Raw genomic sequence first — 18,740 nt, forward strand, 5'->3', positions numbered from 1 at the left:
TTTTCATGACTGTCGTGAGGACTTATCATGAAATAGAAGTATGAATGTAGCAATTCGGGTTTCAGGAGCTAGATATGGTTTTGATATTTTGGAGGTTATCTCACACTCCCCTCTGTTGTGCTTTTGAGAGCTGAAATGTAATGAGCTGGGGAGGGGCTTACAGATTATCTTCAGAGACAGAGTGAGATCTCTTTGGTATCCCCAGTCTAGGGTGGCTGATGCCATCAGGCGCTGCCTGAGTGGTAGGACAGTTCTTAGGGCTGCCTGTGTGTTAGCTCATTTAAGACTTTCCGCAAACTGTTACATTAAGAATAATATTACACCCATTTTACAGATGAAGAAACTAGCACTGTAGAGAGGTTAGCTAGTGGTTTAGAGTCACATAGCAAGGAATTAAATGTACCAACCTAGTTGCCTGGTTAGTCATTTGGCTTTAGAAAATATGACAAGTTCTATATTTGTTTACACACAGAATACAGAGCTGTAAATAATCAAACTGCATGTTTTCAACCTAATAGTCCCTGGAGGACAAGGATCACGTCATCCTCTTCTCATTTCTCTTTTCTCTTTTCTCTGGCAGTGCTTTGTGCACACCTGCCACATTGGCAGTACTAATAGTCCGATCGGTTGTTATTGTGTCTGACATCCTTGCTGCATGTCAAGCCCCAAGGGCAGGTGCTGAACCCAGAGCTTCACACCAGTGTAGAGCACACAGTGGATCTTCAGTACACTTGACTTTCATGCCACATAGATGTGAGGTGCTTCTTACAAAGCAGTACCTCTACCCAAGCAGCCTCTGAGAGGGGTGGGGTGGGGTTCACCAACCCCACTTTATAGATGGAGAACTCCCCAGAGGGATGAAGTGACTTGCCCAGAATATAGTAAAAAGTTGTCCCAGTGCCTTGGGTCCTTCCCTAGGCCCACTGTTCAATCTCCTTGAATGAGAATGTTTTAAGTGAGGTGACCACATGCCAAATGCCTGACTGGGGTCAAGTTTTAGGTGGGCATTTTCTCATACGCAAGACTGGGCCTTTTTCACCCATGTGGCTGTTTCTTTCAGGATGAATCTCACTTCCTCAAAAACAGCAAGACTGCCCGCTGTCGAGCAGCTGTGCCCATCCTAAAGGTGAGTGTTGCTGAGAAAAGGCTTGGGGCCTGTGCCCACTGGGTCTTGAGAGCCACAGTATTTTCCCAGGGAGTTTTGCTAGAGCATTCTGCCGCACAGGCCTGTGAGCTGTGGGCAGTGCTCGGTGTTTCCGTGAGGGATCTTTCTTTAGGGCTTGTGTGCTGGTCACATTTTTCTTAAAGACATCCTGCTAAGTAGTTCATGGACTGGGTTGGGACTGGACTCCAAAATCTGCTCTGTCTTCTTGCCTGGACAGGAGTGAGCCTGCAATAGCTTGTCAGCCCGGAAGAAACCGTGTCCCTCATCACAGCAAAGCTGTTAAGGTGCTAGGAACAAGGGAGATGAGTTACCCAAACTTAGAAACAAGCTAGGGCCACTGGACACCAGCAGGAAGCACTGGCAGAGCTGAGACATGCTTTGTAAGCTGTTCCATTTTCTATGCTACCCAAAATGGCTAGTTAACTGGAGGGTCAGCTATCCATGTTCCTTTCCATGGGGTCTCCACTTGTCCCCGAAATGTGGGCTAGTGTGAGTTGTGGCTTCAGAGCAGGTAAGGATGGGTTTGTGGAGTAGGATCAAGTCTTTGTCTACATGTGTTCTAACAAGGAGTTTACTGTCCATCTTCCACCTAGAATGCTGGTTGGTATCTATGTTCTATGTCCTAGCCCTACCCTCACAGAAGGTAGGCCCCCAAATTTCTTTCCTTTTTTTTTTCCCCTAAAATTAGTGTGTGGGGAGTAGGAAAGTAGCATTTTTCTCATGACAAGTTAGCACTCTCACAGAAGATATTGGAGGAACCACTTTGGTTGGCACGCCCAGAGCAGACAGAAGCCTAGGATCATCCTGTGCTTGCTGTATTAAGGCAGCTTTTGTGTCACATGGGTGTTTTGAAGCTGCAACATTTTTATTCCTTGAAAGAAATTTTGCTTTTGCCTGAACTAAGGAAAACAGATTTGCTAAATTTTGGCAAAGTTTAGCATTTGAAAATTAACTTAATTTTCCCATCTCCCCACAAAACATAATTAAATGTCTATTCATTTTAAGTTTTAATTTCTTAAGGAATAATAGGTAATATAGTACATCTTCCAAAGCAGGGTTATGTCATGTGCCTCAAACCTAAAAATAAATCTTCTATTTAAAAGCCTTGGCTCTCTGCTAATATTGCCTATAAATTTTTATATGTCAATAGCCATTTATGGACACACATAAATGAAATGTCTTTTCTAGGGTAGTGACCTGTTTTGGGGGAGGCTTTAATATGTTTTCCTTAGAAAAATATTAATCAACCTTGGTACCTTGGTTCTAATATTATGGCCATAAGTAAAATTAAATCTCTACCCTTGATTGTTTAGGCAAAAGAAATAGCATAGTATACAGATTATATCATTAAAGTTGTAATATGAAAGCTTCTTAGCAACCGCCTTGTTGACATAGTCATTGCCTGGTTAGGCACATATTGCTACATAGTGGGCTCTGAAATGTGTGCCTCTGGCCAGACCTTTGGAAGCAGCATATGCATCTTTTCTATCTTGGACATATTTCAAAGTGGCACACTTACATCTTTCAACTGTGTTCTAGTATGTTTTACTCTACATTTACCAAAGGATTTCAGCAAATTAATATTTTAAAATAGGATCCATGATCATGGCCTACTGTTTATGAAGGTGCCATATCATGGTCACTCTCTTCTATAGTGTTGACTTCACCTAGTGCTCAGCTGTGGAAGGAGTGTGGTGAGAGAGTTGGGTGGGTCATTCTGTCCTATGCTGTTAATGAAACCCTTCACCTTGGCACTGTTGACATTTGGGACCCCATGATTCTTTGCTATGGGGCTGTCCTGTGCATGGTAGGATGTTTAGCTGCATCATTGACCTCTACCCACTATATTCCAGTAGCACTCCCAGTTGGGAACCTGAAATGTGTCCAGATGTTACCAAATATCCCCTGTAGGGGACAGTTCACTCTTTACCCATTTCCCACTCCCCCACATCCAGAGAACCACTGATATAAATACTTTAAGGAAATTAATCTGAATGCTTTTGGAATAAAGGACAGTTGCCACTTGACTATTCCTCTAATATAGAACTACATCTTATAGTTAATGTCACAGAAAATTTCCAGCAAATGTGCTTCAAGGGATAATTAGATTTTATCATACAAATTGAGATAACAGGGCCAAATCATGTCCAGAAAATGTGGGTTTTGTAAATGACAACAGCACTCAGCGTTACAGAGGACGTGTTCTTAGGTCAAAAGAAACTGATGTCATTGTCCCCCAGGAAATGAGATATCTTTCTTCTCCACAGCACTACCTGAGCTACCAACACTAAGCAAGGTGGTATATTTTTATATGTAAATGTATGAAAGTAGGGAAGACAGAAAGAATAAGGTTAAAATCTCCTGAAAATCACTTTAACATTTTCTTTTTTTAGCATGGCAGTTGTGGGGCAAAAATCATCATTTTTAGTGACTGTGTAAACACATCCTATAATGTAACGCACACTAGCACTAGGCACTTGGTCGTTTCCCTTTTTTGCTATTATAATTCTGCAAGTGAGCATCATCCATCCATACTTACTTACTTGCTTATCCTAGTAGGACACATTCCTACAAGCAGACTTTCTGAGTTAGTTTTCATGTTTCCTTCTGGTGGAGGCCTCTGAAATCCAGTCTGTCCAGGCATACTATTTCACTCCTATTCAGCTGGTGTAAAGATGCCTTTACCTCCACATGACACTAACAGTGAAGATACCATCACTCTTTTGAACATCGAGGTATATGTTTTAGTTTTTTGTTTGTTTAGTTTATTTGGTTTTATTTACAATGATTTTTTTTTGTTCCTAAACAAGTATAGTAGCAAAATTAAACATTTTTAAAGGGAAAAGACCCCCAGAATTCCACATTCTTTCCTAATAAATATCTGCTTCTCTTTTTCTGTGAGTAGAATGCTTTTTATGTCCCTAACAATTGGCTAGATGAGATATTGGCTAAAAAACCCTCAGACTTTCTGTTTCCATTTTCATTAAAATTGTTCAAATAGAAAATAAATCCATATACTACAAAAGATTATACTAGGATGAACAATACATCTTTCTCCCACCCTGATAATTCCCTAGTTCTTCCCTCTCCCCAAATGTAGCCATCCCTACTAGATTTTCAAGTTCTCTTTTTTGGGGGAGGGGGAGGGAGTGGTGTTGGAGTTTGAACTCAGGGCCTCATGCTTGCTAGGCATGTGTTCTACCACTTCAGTTATCCCACCATCCCTAGATTTTCCGGTTTATATCTATGAGCTAGCCTACACCCACATAAGTTTGAATGTATTTGTTTCCTTCCTCCTTCCAGAGTATTCTACAACCAGTGTTTTATGCCTACCTTTTCCCCCAATCACATATCCTGAAAATCATTCCATCTCATTCCAAATGACTCCAACTGGCTCTTATAAAGAGCATCCAGTTGTATAAATCTATCAAAATACGCATCCTCTGTCTGCTTTTGATAGATTTGTAACCGAATCGTGCTTTTACGTGTAACACTACAGTTGACCATCCTTTCACATGATACAGAAGTGGGGAGTAGAAAACCATTTCTCTGTGTCCATAAGAGATGACTCTTTGTCTCTCTCAGGCCAGAGGAGAGAAGGGTGTCCAATGGCAGGTTTTGGTTTTTCCCCTGGTGTGAAATCCAGAAGTCCCTGTGTCACACCATTCTGGTTTATTTCCTTAAGTTCATTGCAGAGCCAGATTTAAAAGGAAATTATTGGAGTCTAATACTTAAGGAAAAATACACTATGTCTTCCAGATTAAAAAGAATTTCACCTTAGTATTTAATTTTAACACTATCTTAATAATACCTATGCACAAGTGGTTTGCATTCCTTAAAGATCAGAATGATACAACTTTAATCAGCTATAATTATGCCACTTGCTCTATTTTTATTATAATATCTTGGTATTTTGAATTAATACATCAGTAGTAACAGTCTTCATTCTGTCTCTTCTTACCCAAGAACTGCCTTACATGTGGCATTAGAATTTTTGATAATAGAACAGTGGTAGTGGCTTAGCTTGAAAGCACCATGTTCCCATGCAAATCAGCTTAGTAAGGTCTGCCCTTCAGGCCTTTTGGAACACAGGCAAAGACCTAGAAGAAACTGCTTATATAAAGTATGTTGACCTAACCAGAGACTCAGAAAGAACATTCTCAGACCTTCTGTTTACATGTAAGTGTGGACTCCTCTGTTTCTTCCTGGGGAGTGTCTATGATCCTGCTTTTTTTTTTTTTTTTCCAGAGACAGGGTCTTGCTATGTAGTCCTGTTGTGGTAATCTCAAGCTGAGATATGGACACTGAGGCAGTTTAGCAGGAAGCAATGTTTTATTGTGCTGTCATAGACTCAGTGGACTTAGGTCCAAAGGCTGAGCCCTGAGAACAAAGGGGTCTCACCCAATATACACTTGCAAGCAGGTTACAGAAGCAAAAAGCAAGGTCTAACCCATATATGTTTACAGCTAGTCCTATAGGCTACTTTACCTTAGTGCTATGTGACGCCACCCCCCCCCCCCCGCCCCAGTGCTATGTGTCCTTCTCCATGTTTGGATTTATTTTTATCTTTGTGCTATGCCATCCCTACCTCCCTACTGCTTTATCAGAACACAGGCCTTAATCTGTTTTCTTCTGATCCTCCTCCCTGCTACATTATACCCCCCTTTGATGCTCGGACCTACCTAAGGGCAAAGAGCATCATCTTGATCTAGGGGTTTGTATTTCCATAGCATCATCACATATGCGGCTGTTTTTCTTTCTATACTAGCCTCCATAATAGTCCTGATAGACTGCAGGGAACCAGTCAGGGTAATATTAAGCATGCACCTAGGACTAGGCCCATTGCCCCTATCAGGGTTTTGAATCCACCCAAGGCAGAGAACCATCCTCCAAACAGGTCATTGGGATACCATACCACTGGGACATGGGCAAACTTTCTCATTCTGTCTGTGATTTCTTCAGTCTGTAAGCAGCAGTTGCTTAGGTTAAATTTTCCACAAACTCCTCCCTCAGAAGCCAGCAAGTTGTCTAAAGCCAAACGGTTCTGATAGATGGCATTGCGCATCTTAGTGCTTTGTTTTGACAGCAAATTGAGAGCTCTTGCGGTTTCACTAGTTACAATTTCAACAACAGCCTGCAGCCTGATGATGTGGTTGAGCATATATATATATAGGAGTGCAATAGCCCCTGGACCCATCTTCTGCCCAAGTGGCAGGACCATAGTACTGGATGGTTTGCTCAGAAGGCCATTTGTTATCTTTCCACTTGCCAATTTGTAAGGCACCCCATTTTTGTCTACTTAATCTTTCTTCATATATGGGGACTCCCAGTTTTTCACCTTGTTTGAGGGGAAGCAAGAAGAAAGATGGTGTGATTGAGCCTAGCACTCAAGACCCAGACCAGCTGTCAGGTAACACTGTATAAGCTTGCTTCCCACAGATCCAATACAGCCCCCTTTGTGCCTGTCAATCTATGTTTACAGTAATGCTGTTCCAAGCTTTCTGGAGATTAGAAAAGTTGACCAGCATAGGGCTGGGATTCTGTGTGGTTTGGAGCTCTGCACCATCGGATCTCTTGGGCAGTGTCATTGTAAAACTTCTGTCCTAAACAAGTTAAATCCCCGGCCAAGGTGGAAAATTGACCTTCTGGGCAGGAGATAAAATAATTTCTGATGATGGAAGTTTTTAGGAGCCAGACGCCTTTCCTGTGTTTTGGGAAAGCAGTCTTATTAAAAGGCACCCATGGTTCCAGCTCCCTTGTTTCCCAAGGCCAGTGGTCTCCCACGTTGGTCACCCCACAAACATAGCATGATGTGACATTCAGTGTCAGGACTGTAGACTCCGCCAACGAGAGGAACATGTTTTTGGCCTTGGTAGAGATAGAAAATTCACTCCTCATTTCCTCATAAAAGGAGTGAAAAACTCATGGGTATCAGTTACTAATTTAAGGTGCATCAGAGTCCCAGGGTCAAGGCCCTTTCCATCTATCCTTTATACTCTGTCCCTGTTCCAATCAGATGGCTTAAGAATTTGGTGAAATTTACAAGGTTACAGGTGCCAGGGGTGCAGTTAAGGAGGGCTGCGTGTTTTGCCCTTTTCCATGTAGCCCATGAATCACAACCCCAATAAAGGCAATAATAAGAATCGACATCATCACATGGCCAAGAGTTGCCTCCCCGGCACATATACTTATGTTTGACATATAGGCTCTTTCCCAAGCCAGGCCCCCACAGCCTCAGCCTATACCTCCACATCCACCTAGATCTATGGCTGCACATGCATCAAAGATGCATGGTACGGTTGTGAGTGCATGAACCGATGATAGAGCCTGCACAGGAATAGTAAGTATGGAAAAGCAAAGTCCTAGTGACAACACTTCCTGCCCAAGTAGTATGCATACAAAGGTGACAGGATGAGGCTTCTGGAACCATGAAGGGAAACCAGATCAGTAACAATAAACAGTAATTATGCATCCTGCCCAAAAGAGGTAGAAGAGAGCTAATAAAAACTTTTTGCCATGAGTCCAGTCGGCAGGGGTGGTTTCCACCAAACCTATGGCAAAGACTAGGGTGAGAACTACAGCAACTGATAACAGACAAGGGGTGACAATGCATTACAGTAAAATAACCGTTATAGAAAACAGTCCATTTATCCCAGTGGATAGTTGACTTCTCAAGCTTCTACCATACATAGACTAGTCAGCTTCCAGGGGTGACTAGAGCAGGGCTGTTGTCCCGTCATCTGTGGTCTCATGTTTCCTGGGGAGCCGAGTCCTGCCAAGGAAGGGTGCTGACATTCTGGAAGGTGATCCTACATGGCAAAGCTGGATCAGGGATGCTCTCCCACTCTAGAGAAGCTGGCTTGACTGAACTGTGGTGGATCCAAGGAGCAGTCTGTGCTACTTTAACTGCTTTGGGGGTAGACAAAATAACAACAAAAGAGCCTCTCCAATGAGGCTTTAGCAGTTGGACATTCCATTCCTTTACCCAGATGGTATCCCCTGGCTTGTAAGGGTATGTGGGAGTTGTTAGGCTGACAGGAAGTCTCTCCTAGACCCAGTCATTGATCTTTGAGAGAGTCAACCTGAAGGCTTGCATTTGTTGCCTCAAGGTGAGGTCACCTATTTCCTTAAGGTCCCCCCTATGGCCTTGATTAAGGGGGTTGGGCATCTATAAAGGACTTCAATGTATGAGAGAGTCCTGTCCATTTCATGGGACTGGATCCAATCCTTAATAATGCTATGGGTAGTAATTGATCCTACTGCAGATGGGTCTCCTGACACAGTTTCCCTAACTGTAATATTAGGGCCCTATTCATGTGCTCCACTCTTCCTGAACTCTGGGAGCAGTAGGCCATATGTAACTTCCAGAAGATTCCTAAGCCCTTAGCCACCCCTGCCACAAAGGCTGAGCCATTATCTGACCCAATAGACAGATACAGGTGTTTTAAACTAAGGGATGATTTCCTTTAACAAACATCTGGCCACCTCCCGGGCCTTTTCAGTCTATGTGGGGAAGGCTTCCACCCATCCTGAGAAGGTGTAAACAAACACCAGCAGATATTTGCATCCTCGAACTCATGGCATTTCATGAAGTCCATGATCAAGTTTTCAAGAGGAGTTCCCCACCAACACTGCGCCTGTGGAGGTACTTTTAGCCCTTGTCTAGAGTTATTTTTGGCACATAGGCTACATCTCTCACATTTTGCCTTACTTCTGCTGGGGATCTTGGGGACATAAAATTGCTAGGCCAGGGTAGTCTTGAGGGCTGTTCACCCTGAATGAGTTCCTTGCTTGACAAATGTAGGGACCAGTGACTCAGGGAGATCATTGTGGCCATTGGCAAACTTCCACCATCCATTTGGTAGAAAAGTTCCCTCCTCAGTCTTGAATCAAGTCTGTTCTTGTGGTGTGTACCATGAGTCCCATTCAGCTAAAGGGCATGGGAGCAAGGCAGCCATCAGAACAGGAGGCTGGTCCCTTGTGAGGGCCACTTGTTTTGGCCTCTTTGTTAGCTTTCCAGTTTCCCCAGGCAATTGTTGCATCTCCCTTTTGGTGCCCTTGGCAGTATATAACTGTCACATGTTTAGGAGCCCATACCAGCATCTAGCAGTTGAAGGATTTCCTACCCATTCTTGATAATTTTTCCTCCTGAGTTATGTAGGCCTCCTGTCTTTATATAAGGCCCCATGGACATGAATGGTTGTGAAGGCAGTTTTAGACTCAGTATAAGTATTTACTTGCACTCCTGCTGTGTGCTGGAGTTCCCGCATGAGGACAATAAGTTCAGCCTTTTGCACAGAAGTCCCTACTGGTACTGGGTGAGCCTCAATAACTGAGGCCAAAGTCACTACTACATAACTGGCAAAGTGTGCCATCCCAGCCAAAGCTGCTGCCATCTGTGAAATATTCAATGTCCGGACTGCCAATTGACTGACTAGTTAGATCTGGCCAACTCAAGAAAACCTCATCTGTAACCTCTAGGCAGTCAGGCTCCAGGGGGCCTAAGTCAATCAGCAATAGAGTGGCCAGGTTTAGAGTCCTAACAACCTCCAGCTGGATGCACAGGTTTTCACATAGCATACTCTGGTATTTGACTAGAGTTAATCAGCAAATAATTTCCCTTATACTCCATGGGTGTCAGGACAGTGGGGAGCCAGACAGTGAGTTCTTGCCCTAGGGTGAGCTTGTCTGCTTCTGTTACTAGGGCAACAGTGGCTGCTAGGGCACGCAGGCAAGGTGGCCAGCCTCAGGAAACGGCATCAAGTTGTTTTGACAAGTAAGCCAGTACCAGGAGCCTGGTAACTGAGTACCTGTTCCCTTTTGCTCATGGACATACAGGAAGAAGGGACTCATCACATCCAGCAGGCCCAGAGCAGAGGCATTTTTGAGTGCCTTCTTGATTTCCTTAAAGGCTTTGTCTGACTCTCTTCCCCATACTGAAGGCTCCTGCTCTCCCCACTTTGTAGCTTCATAGAGTGTTTTGGCCATGAGGGAGTAGTTAAGAATCCAAATTTGGCAGAAACCTGCAGCTCCCAAAAACTCTGTAATTTGCCAGTGGGTCTTGGGGCTAGAATGGAATACACAACCTGTTTCCTTTCAGGGCTAAGCCTGCTTTGCTCCAGGACAAGTGAAAGCTGAGGTATTTGACAGTGTTTTGGCAAATCTGGGCCTTTTTCCTAGAGACTTTGTATCCTGCCTCCCATAAAAGAGAAAGGGGAAGGTGCATCCCTTCCATACAGTCCTCCTGAGTTGGTCCAGCCACTGGGAGGTCATCTGTGTATTGGAGGAGTATGAAACCATGCTGTTCATCTGAGAAGGCTTTTAGGTTGGATGACAGGGCAGTTCCAAAAATAATGGGTGAATTTTTGAAGCCTTGAGGCAACCAAGTCCTAGTTAGTTGCCCCTTTTCTCCAGTGTTTAGTATTTTCCCATTGGAAGGCAAAAATAGACTGGCTCTGTGGGGCCAGGCAGATGCAGAAGAATGCATCTTTAAGATCTAGATAGGTAAAAAACTTTGCCTCAATTGGGACAAGGCCAAAAAACATGTATGGATTTGGGACAACAGGGTACAACATGACAGTTGCTGAATTTACTGCCTGGAGGTCCTGAACTGGCCTGAAATCCTCAGTTCTTGGTTTCTGGACTGGTAGTAAGGGGGTATTCCAGGATGACTGACAAGGTTGGAGAACCCCATATTTTAAAAGCGTGTAAAAGTGTCTTTGAACGCTGACCTGGGCCTTGCAAGGAATGAAGTACTGTTTTTGACTGACAGGGTGGCTCCCACCTTTAGTTCTACCACTACTGGGGGCACATTTCGGGCAGACCTGGGGTGTTATCTTCATCCCATACACCTGGAATCTTGAAGGGAGGCTCAGGAATCTCAAGAGGCCTCCCTTCAGGGGCATAGAGTCGCCATTCTTCTTCTTGTGCAACCGTGAGGATTAGAGTCTTTGCCTTACTTCCTCTCAACTTTAATGCTGCTGTGCCATCTGAATCAAAAGTTATCTGCGCCCTCAGTTTGCATAGCCAGTCCCTGACCAACAGGCCCACAGGACAATCAGGGAGATCAAGGAATTCATGCCTTACTTCATGACTCCTAAGATTGCATCATCTAGTCATTAAGAAGAGGTGGTGGACCCGGTCCCCCATAGCCCCAGTAATAGTTGCATGCTTGTTGGAAAGAGGACCCACTAGTTGGGTCACAACTGAATGTTCATTGCCCACGTCCACCATGAGGTCAACGGGATGGCCCCCTATTTTCATTCGGACTATAGGCTCCTGGTGGCTAGGTAGAATGGAGCCCTGTCTGTCCTAGTCCTACTCAGCCTTCCAGGCCTGACACTGTTTTCCTCCCAGGGGCTGACTCCTCTGCAGGGGGGCTGATATTTTCCTTCGACAACCTGGCCTTTCCCTCGAGTCCCTGGCCCGTTGGGGTCATTCATTCTGCTCCAATGCCCTTCCTGATAACAGCAGGCACATTAGTTTTGCCCTAGTTCCTCCCTAGGACAGGGTGTCCTGGGGCCATTTGTCGTCACCCTCGGGGATTGCCTCTGCCTCTGTCTGGATTAGTTCACTGGGGCCCACCTGACTATCCAGCAAGGGCTGCTGCAAGGAGGTCCACTTTCCTTTTCATCTTTCTGTCAGCCTCCCACTTAGCCTCCTGATCTCAATTAACAAAAACCTTTATGGCTACCTCCAGAAGCTGGCTAGTGTTCATTCCAACAAATCCCTCCAGTTTCTGCAGTTTTCACCTTATGTCCCTCTGGGCCTGGCCAACAAAAGTGGCATTGATCATCTGCTGGTTTTCTGTGGCTTCCCGGTCAAAGGGGTTGTACAAATGGAAGGCCTCACACAAGTGCTCATAGAACTGGCTGGGACTCTCATCTGGCCCTTGGAGGACCTCTGATGTTTTGCTCCTGTTCATAGCCTCCAGTAATGCCTCCTGATATCGTTCAGTCGCTGGTAATCTTGGCTCTTATTGGGGTCCCAGTGGGGGTCTTCCTTGGGGAAATAGGCCTGAGTGTATGCTTGGGCATTTAGAGTGCCCTCAGGGGCATGATCTTCTAGCCACTTTAGAGCTGCCAATGTTATATGGCATTGCTCTTCAGTATTATAGAGTCAGAAAGAGCTGTCGATAGTCTATCCAGGTGGGTTTGTGTCTGGATGATAGACTGCAATCAATACAATCAGAGCCTGAGGCTTTTCCATGAAGGAGGGGGTATGTTGTTTCCAGTTGAGGAGGTCTGTGGTGATAAAGGGCTGCTAGGCAAATACTCATCTTGCTCTTTGTATTTGGCCTTCCTGATCATAACACATGGGGCTCTGGACTTCCCTCAGGGGCATCTGCAAGGCAACAGGAGTCTGAGGAGAGGAGGGGTCCTGACAGAAACTGGTGTGATGCTCTCGATCAAGTGGGGGATGTGGGGTGAGCACTTGTGGACTCAGAGTGGGTATGGAATCTGTAGGACTCAGGGGAATTAGAGGAGTCGAGGCCCCTGAGGCTTCTGAACCAGATTTTACAGGCGTGACTGTCCTTTGAGCTTCTCCATCTAGCATTGGAGGCAGAGGAGGATAAAGTGGTACTTCCTTGGGTTCCCCAGCCAGTATAGGCTCCTTTGTTTTCTCTCTACACTTGGAAGTTGTGGCCACCCTAGCTACCATAATCCTACAGGCCTCTTCTAGGTAAGGCCTTAGCCATGTGGGCCAGCTGAGGACAGCATCCTGCCAGCAACTGATATAGGGAAATTGTTCAGGGTGCCCAGGCTTTCCTACAATTACCCTATAAACTTCATTAACCACAGTTTTATCCAGTGACCCTTCTGGGGGCCGTCCTACAACAAGAGCAGGCCAATCTACTTCATAAAGGGCCTTAAGCTTGTTAGGAGTTAACTTTATTCCATAGTCTCTATTAAATCCCTTTTTAAAGTTTTTAACCATATGCTCCAAGGCAGTGTTTTACTTTGATTTCTATCCATCCCTCCAATTACCAGATGGCAAGACAGACACAGAGGGGTAGGGGTTTTGGAGGAGAGGTAAAGGGGGCCCTTTTCTCTGACACACAAGGAAGGATAGTATGTGCCCCTTATCGGTGACCTGGATGTGGTGCCCAGCCAGGAAATGCACCTACACGGGGTCCTCAGTTGCTTTGTCCATCTCTAGCCACTCCCCTCTCAGGGATTTAGGCATCTCTTGACTGTAGTGAGTCTGTATAAACCCCAGTCCAGAGGCCCTGTTAAGGCTTACCCTTGACCATATGAGTTTGCTGGACCCACAGATAGGGACTCCACACTCGCTTTGCAGCTGGGTTGTGACTCAGGCTTGCACTTTCACATACTCTTACACAGCACAGTACTTTCACTTTGCTCCCTGAACCTGAGAGATACGGTTTCACCCCAAAAGGCATATACTAGAGTGTCTCGCTGGAAATTGATCAGGCTCCCCTTCAGCCTCCTGAGGCAGGGTTCTTACCAGTCTGACAAGCATTGGTCCCCTCCCCTCGCTGGTTCCTGCACCTCACTGGGTTCTGTTGTGCATCTGAGGCCCTCACCCCAACTTGCCGGGAGGACAAGTCCCTCATCTGGATCAAGCTGTCTGTTGGTGCCTGCTGGGAGCACTTCTCCCAGTGGTCCAAGGGATGCACCCCGACAACAAGGGAGGTGAAAACCCCACCATCTCCACAATCCTGGTAGCAAGCCCCGAAGAAATGTTGTGGGAATCTCAAGCTGAGGTAGTTTAGCAGGAAGCAACGTTTTATTGTGCCAGCACAGACTCATTGGACTTGTATCCAAAGGGTGAGCCCCCAGAACAAAGAGATCACCCTATATACCCTTGCAAGCAGGTTACAGAAGCATAAATCAAGGTCTAACCCCTATATGGTTAATGCAGTCCTATAGGCTAATTTACCTTAGTGCTACGTGACTCTCCCCCCTCCCCCCCAGTGCTATGTGACTGTCTCCATGTTTGGATTTCTTTGTATCTTTGTGCTATGCCATCCCTACCTCTCTACTACTTTATCTTTTTCTCTTCTGATCCTCCTCCCTGCCAAAGTCCAAGCTGGCCTTGAACTCTTGATTTCCTGCCTCAGTCTGCTGAGTGTTGATTTGGGTGCTTTTGGTCACTTACTCCCAAACTATGCCTGCCACTGTCCTTATGTTTAAAGATTCTATAATGACTTTTGACCTATTTAAAACTTAATAGCTCCCTTGCACCTGTGAGGTCTGGGTTAGTGAGTGTTGGGACGCTTGGGTGGGGTAGATGTGGTCTCTTTGATGTTACCTGCCTTTTGCATTTTCTCCTTTGAAACTGTGTATCTTGCGTTAGCTTTATTTAGAATATTGTTAGGATAATATTGGGGATAAGTATGGGACTGAGCTTTGGGAAGCATGATTTTATTCCTGGCCTAAGTTACTGGCTCGGTTGGAAAAAAGAGGCCATGACAGAAAATGATGAAAAATTTCTACATGAACTTAAATTCTCTGAGCTTGTGTTTAAAACATATGTGTAAGGTGTCTACTTTGAATAACTACATAGGATTCTTCTTGGTAAATTATATGTATCAATTTCTGGTATCAACCTGTTGTGCAGGATTTTCCTACTCTCAACCCATGAGGAAACTAAGATGGTCTGAGAAGGTCATCTGCCCTCAGAGTGTCTGCTCTGAATGAAACACATTGTCTTTTGTTTCACAGACACTGTGTCTGTGTCTGTGTCTGTGTCTGTGTCTGATAGGTTTTTTCAACATAGGGTCTTGCAAACTGTTTGCCCAGGGCTGGCTTCAAACCTTGATCCCCCTGATCCCTGCTTCCTGAGTAGCTAGGATTATAGTTGTGAGCCACCAGACCCCAGCCCAAACAAATTATTCTTTTACATTGTTTCATTGTAGCTTTTTTAGGTGCTACTTTTCTTTCCTTAGCCAGGAGTGGTAATTTATAATGTGTTTGATTTAGTATTGATTTACATAGCTTTATAGATTTATATTTTCCTAGGTTAGAACTTCTCCAAGGTGTAGACATATAAATCATTTGCAGCTGGGCACAGATTAAAGGGCTTACAGATGACAGTAATGACACTTAAAACATGTTGGGACGGAGCAGGAAGCACACTAAATCATTCCATAGCAGATGAGTTTCTGTTCTGTTTTCTTTTAAAGCTATTTTCTTTTTCCTTAATACTATCTCTGCTTTTGAACACCCACACATGTCCAGTTGCCCTGCTCCCATTACTCTAGATTGGGAAGTACACGAGAGAACTGACTCAAAATTAATGTATCCTATTAACATCCTACAGAAGACCCTGGAGTTAATTTCCATCACTTGGTCCATGAGCTATTTCAGGTAAACAGTGACATGGAGAACTGGTTTGAGATGATAGGCAGATTTTCTTTTTTTAATGGAACTCTTCATTTTATTCCCTTCGTGAAATAGCTAAAGCCATGTAGAGACATGCTACAGATATCATTCAAGAAGCCTATTGTTATTTTAATGAGTTTGCATTAAACCGTGCAGGAAATTAGAAGGCCAGAGTAATTGAACTGTGGAAAATTACAGCTGGAGAAATTCATAGCTTTGCTATCATAATGGAACTAGGTATTGGCAGTGGCTGAGAGGGCAAAAGTATGTTTTGAGAATTGTATATATTGTATATTTATGAGGGATCAGCTTTCTTCCTGCTGTTACACCTTTATTTATTTATTTTTATTAGGCAGTGTATTCATTTGAAAACCCAGTTTCCTCCTTTAGGAGATTTACTTCATGCCATTGCCTTATATTACTACCATTAGCTCACAGTTTCAGTGGTTAGCAAGCTGTTTCTAGACAACTGAGCTCCAGGGTAGGGTCCCTTGCCAGAGCCAAAGTGAATTTTACCTCCAGTAATTGTGGTGACTTTATGCTCTAATACAGTAAGACTTGTTTACTCTTAGTCTCACCTTCCTTCCCATCTTACTTTAGAGGTACGATCTGGGTCTGATCTTTGGTCAGTAGGTGCTGGGGTAGTGAAGAACTTGGAGTTCCTCATTGGAATTGACTGACTGTTTATTTCTATCCTGCCTACTGCTAAGAAGACTGCTGCGGGCCAAGGCTGAATTGACCAAGAATCAGTGGATCCGGGTCCCACCAAAATGAGCTTGAGTCAGGGGTCGTAGGTTTGGACCATAGTGAAATTAGTAAAGACTTTTTTTCTTTAAAAAAAAAATTCAATGGAGGCTTGTACATTGAAATCCCTGTCACTTCCTCCTGGTTCTACCAGTGTCCTATCTGACGGTATCTGACAGTAAATTCAACTTGGATGTCAGAAATCCGTTCTGCAAGAAGTTCAGAGCTGTTACTTTCTTTCCCCACTTCCTGTTTCAATTCTGTATTATTTGAGTTTACTCTGTGTTCCCTGTAACACTAACCAGCTTGCTTCTGAATTTTTCTCAGCATACAGTGAACATTTATTGATTATTTACATTGTGCCAGACACAAAGTGCTACAGAATATACAGGGAACACAGCCTAGTCCCTGATCTCAAGAAGCTTGTGGTCTAGTAAGAGAGACAGAAAGGATAATTCAGGGTAAGGTGTTAAGTGCTGTGATGGCAGCTAGGAAGAACTTAAGAAAAAGAGGTAACATCTAACTGCTTGCATTAGCAGTGCCATTAAGTTCTCACAACTAATGTGGTCTTTTTTTCTGGTCATGGTACTGTTGCCTAGAAATCTCAGGTTTTCAGTCACACAGAGTTCTGGAGTAAGGCTGGATTCTTGCAACTTTGGAGTCTAGCTATACCCTGACATCTGAGCTGTTTAAACTTGAGAAGCCAGCAGTGAGAGCACCCAGGAAGTGGAAGGTGATCATGCTGAATTCTAGGGAATATCGCTTTTCCTGGGGAAACCTAGCTCCTGCCTCACTTGGGCATTTTGGATATTCTTTGTGTTCAGAGAACCTTTGCCATTTGTCTTCTAGGTTGCCAAGAGGGTGATCTTACTGTCAGGCACACCAGCCTTGTCCCGGCCTGCAGAGCTCTACACACAGATCATCGCTGTCAAGCCAACATTCTTCCCTCAGTTTCATGCCTTTGGACTTCGCTACTGTGATGCCAAACGGGTATTTATTCTCTCTTCTCCAGTTCCCATCTCTCACCCCAATTTTGGCACATCTTTTTGCTCCTCATGGTATGAGTTGAGGAATAGGGTTGAGGAAACTGGACTGAGATTTTAGTTCCAGCTCATCCTTAATTCTGACCTTGGTGTATTTTCAAAAGCAAGATGAAGTTGGTCCCTTCGAGTTTTAGCATTGGTGGTGATTCCAGATCAGCATTTTCCAGGAAAGGGATCAGAGTCTCACTGTGCAGGTATGTGCAGCTCTGAGAGCCACAGCCCTGGCCTGAGCTAACGGCTCCTACACAGCAGGCAGGGTGCTGGGACTGTAGAAGGAAAGTCCATGCCAGACTCTGGCTTCAGAGAATGCACCGAGGTGAGGTAGAGGGGAAGATGTAGGTAGAGACAAGAAAGCAGATGAGGTAGCAAGGGTTGCTTGGTATGGGAGGAATCTGAAGTAAAACTGGAAAACTCCTCTCTATGCAAAAAAGGCAGAAGAGAGCCTTTGAGCAGGAAGAGCAGAGAGTTTGATCCTGAGCTGCCTTGCGGAGGCTTTTCTTCAAGAGTCTTTGTTCCTAAGTGATGACTCGCAGTGAATCATTGTTTGGTCAATAAGCCAGAAGCTTCTGACCCTCACATTACTTATATGAATACAGTGCCGGTAGAGCAGGCCCCTCTAGACCTGCAGTATGCACAGCTTCAGTTCTCCAGAGAGTAGAAGAAGCTATACCATCTGAAATGCATTGCATTCAGTATCACCATTGTAAAACCTCAGACCTTAGTGATTCTTATTTTGTGATCAAATCATCTATGTACTGAGCCCCTATTTGCACCAAAGCCACAGATACTTTCGAGACATGGCTGTGATTGCTCTCAAGCGTCTATGCAAATTCATGATTGTTTGCCATGTTTTTAAAAAAACTTTTTAAAAGGAAAGAAACCTCAGATTTTAAAAATTCCATTTATATGCAAAGTACTTACAATGCAAATTGTAGTGCTTTGCAGTTAATGGTGAACCGTTTTTAGCTTGGTTGTTGCAGAAAAATATTCAATTATTAAATGTATTTAAAAACCATACACTTCTTTGGGTATCTTGCTATGTTTCCATATACTACTTTTGTTTTTTTTGAGGGGGGTGGGGCACGGGGTATTGAGACAAAGTCTCTCTTGTAGCTCATGCTGACCTGGGACTTGCTGTGGAGCCCAGACTGGGCTTGAACTCTCCATATTCCTATGTCTGCCTCCCAAGTGCTAGAATTACAGATGTGTACTACTATACCCAGTTCTTGCCATATACTTGTTTAACACAGAGTGTGACTCACTTTCCCCATGGTTATATCCAGATTAATTTGATTATGTATAGGTTTCGTATGTGATTTGTACCTCTGTTCTCTTTGCAAATGATCTTCTAAACAGGATCTCTCCCTCAACTAACTGGATCTATAGCTAATGAGAAAAGAGGTTAAAGGTAGAGTTCATCGTCATTACTCCCCAGATTGT

The 18,740-nt window shown here is 44.2% G+C and overlaps 1 protein-coding gene across 4 annotated transcripts in view; it reads left to right on the top strand.

Moving 5' to 3' along the window:
- Positions 1–18,740, top strand: part of Smarcal1 (SNF2 related chromatin remodeling annealing helicase 1) — a 72,498-nt gene that overhangs the window by 24,710 nt on the left and 29,048 nt on the right. For all 4 annotated transcript variants that reach the window (XM_074071675.1, XM_020170155.2, XM_074071676.1 and 1 more), the window contains 2 exons: positions 1,061–1,126; positions 17,107–17,247. In XM_074071675.1, the coding sequence (XP_073927776.1) occupies positions 1,061–1,126; positions 17,107–17,247 (207 nt within the window). The remainder of the gene's footprint in view (positions 1–1,060; positions 1,127–17,106; positions 17,248–18,740) is intronic.

This window comes from Castor canadensis, chromosome 4, assembly GCF_047511655.1.
Source record: "Castor canadensis chromosome 4, mCasCan1.hap1v2, whole genome shotgun sequence".
Lineage (NCBI taxonomy): Eukaryota > Metazoa > Chordata > Mammalia > Rodentia > Castoridae > Castor > Castor canadensis.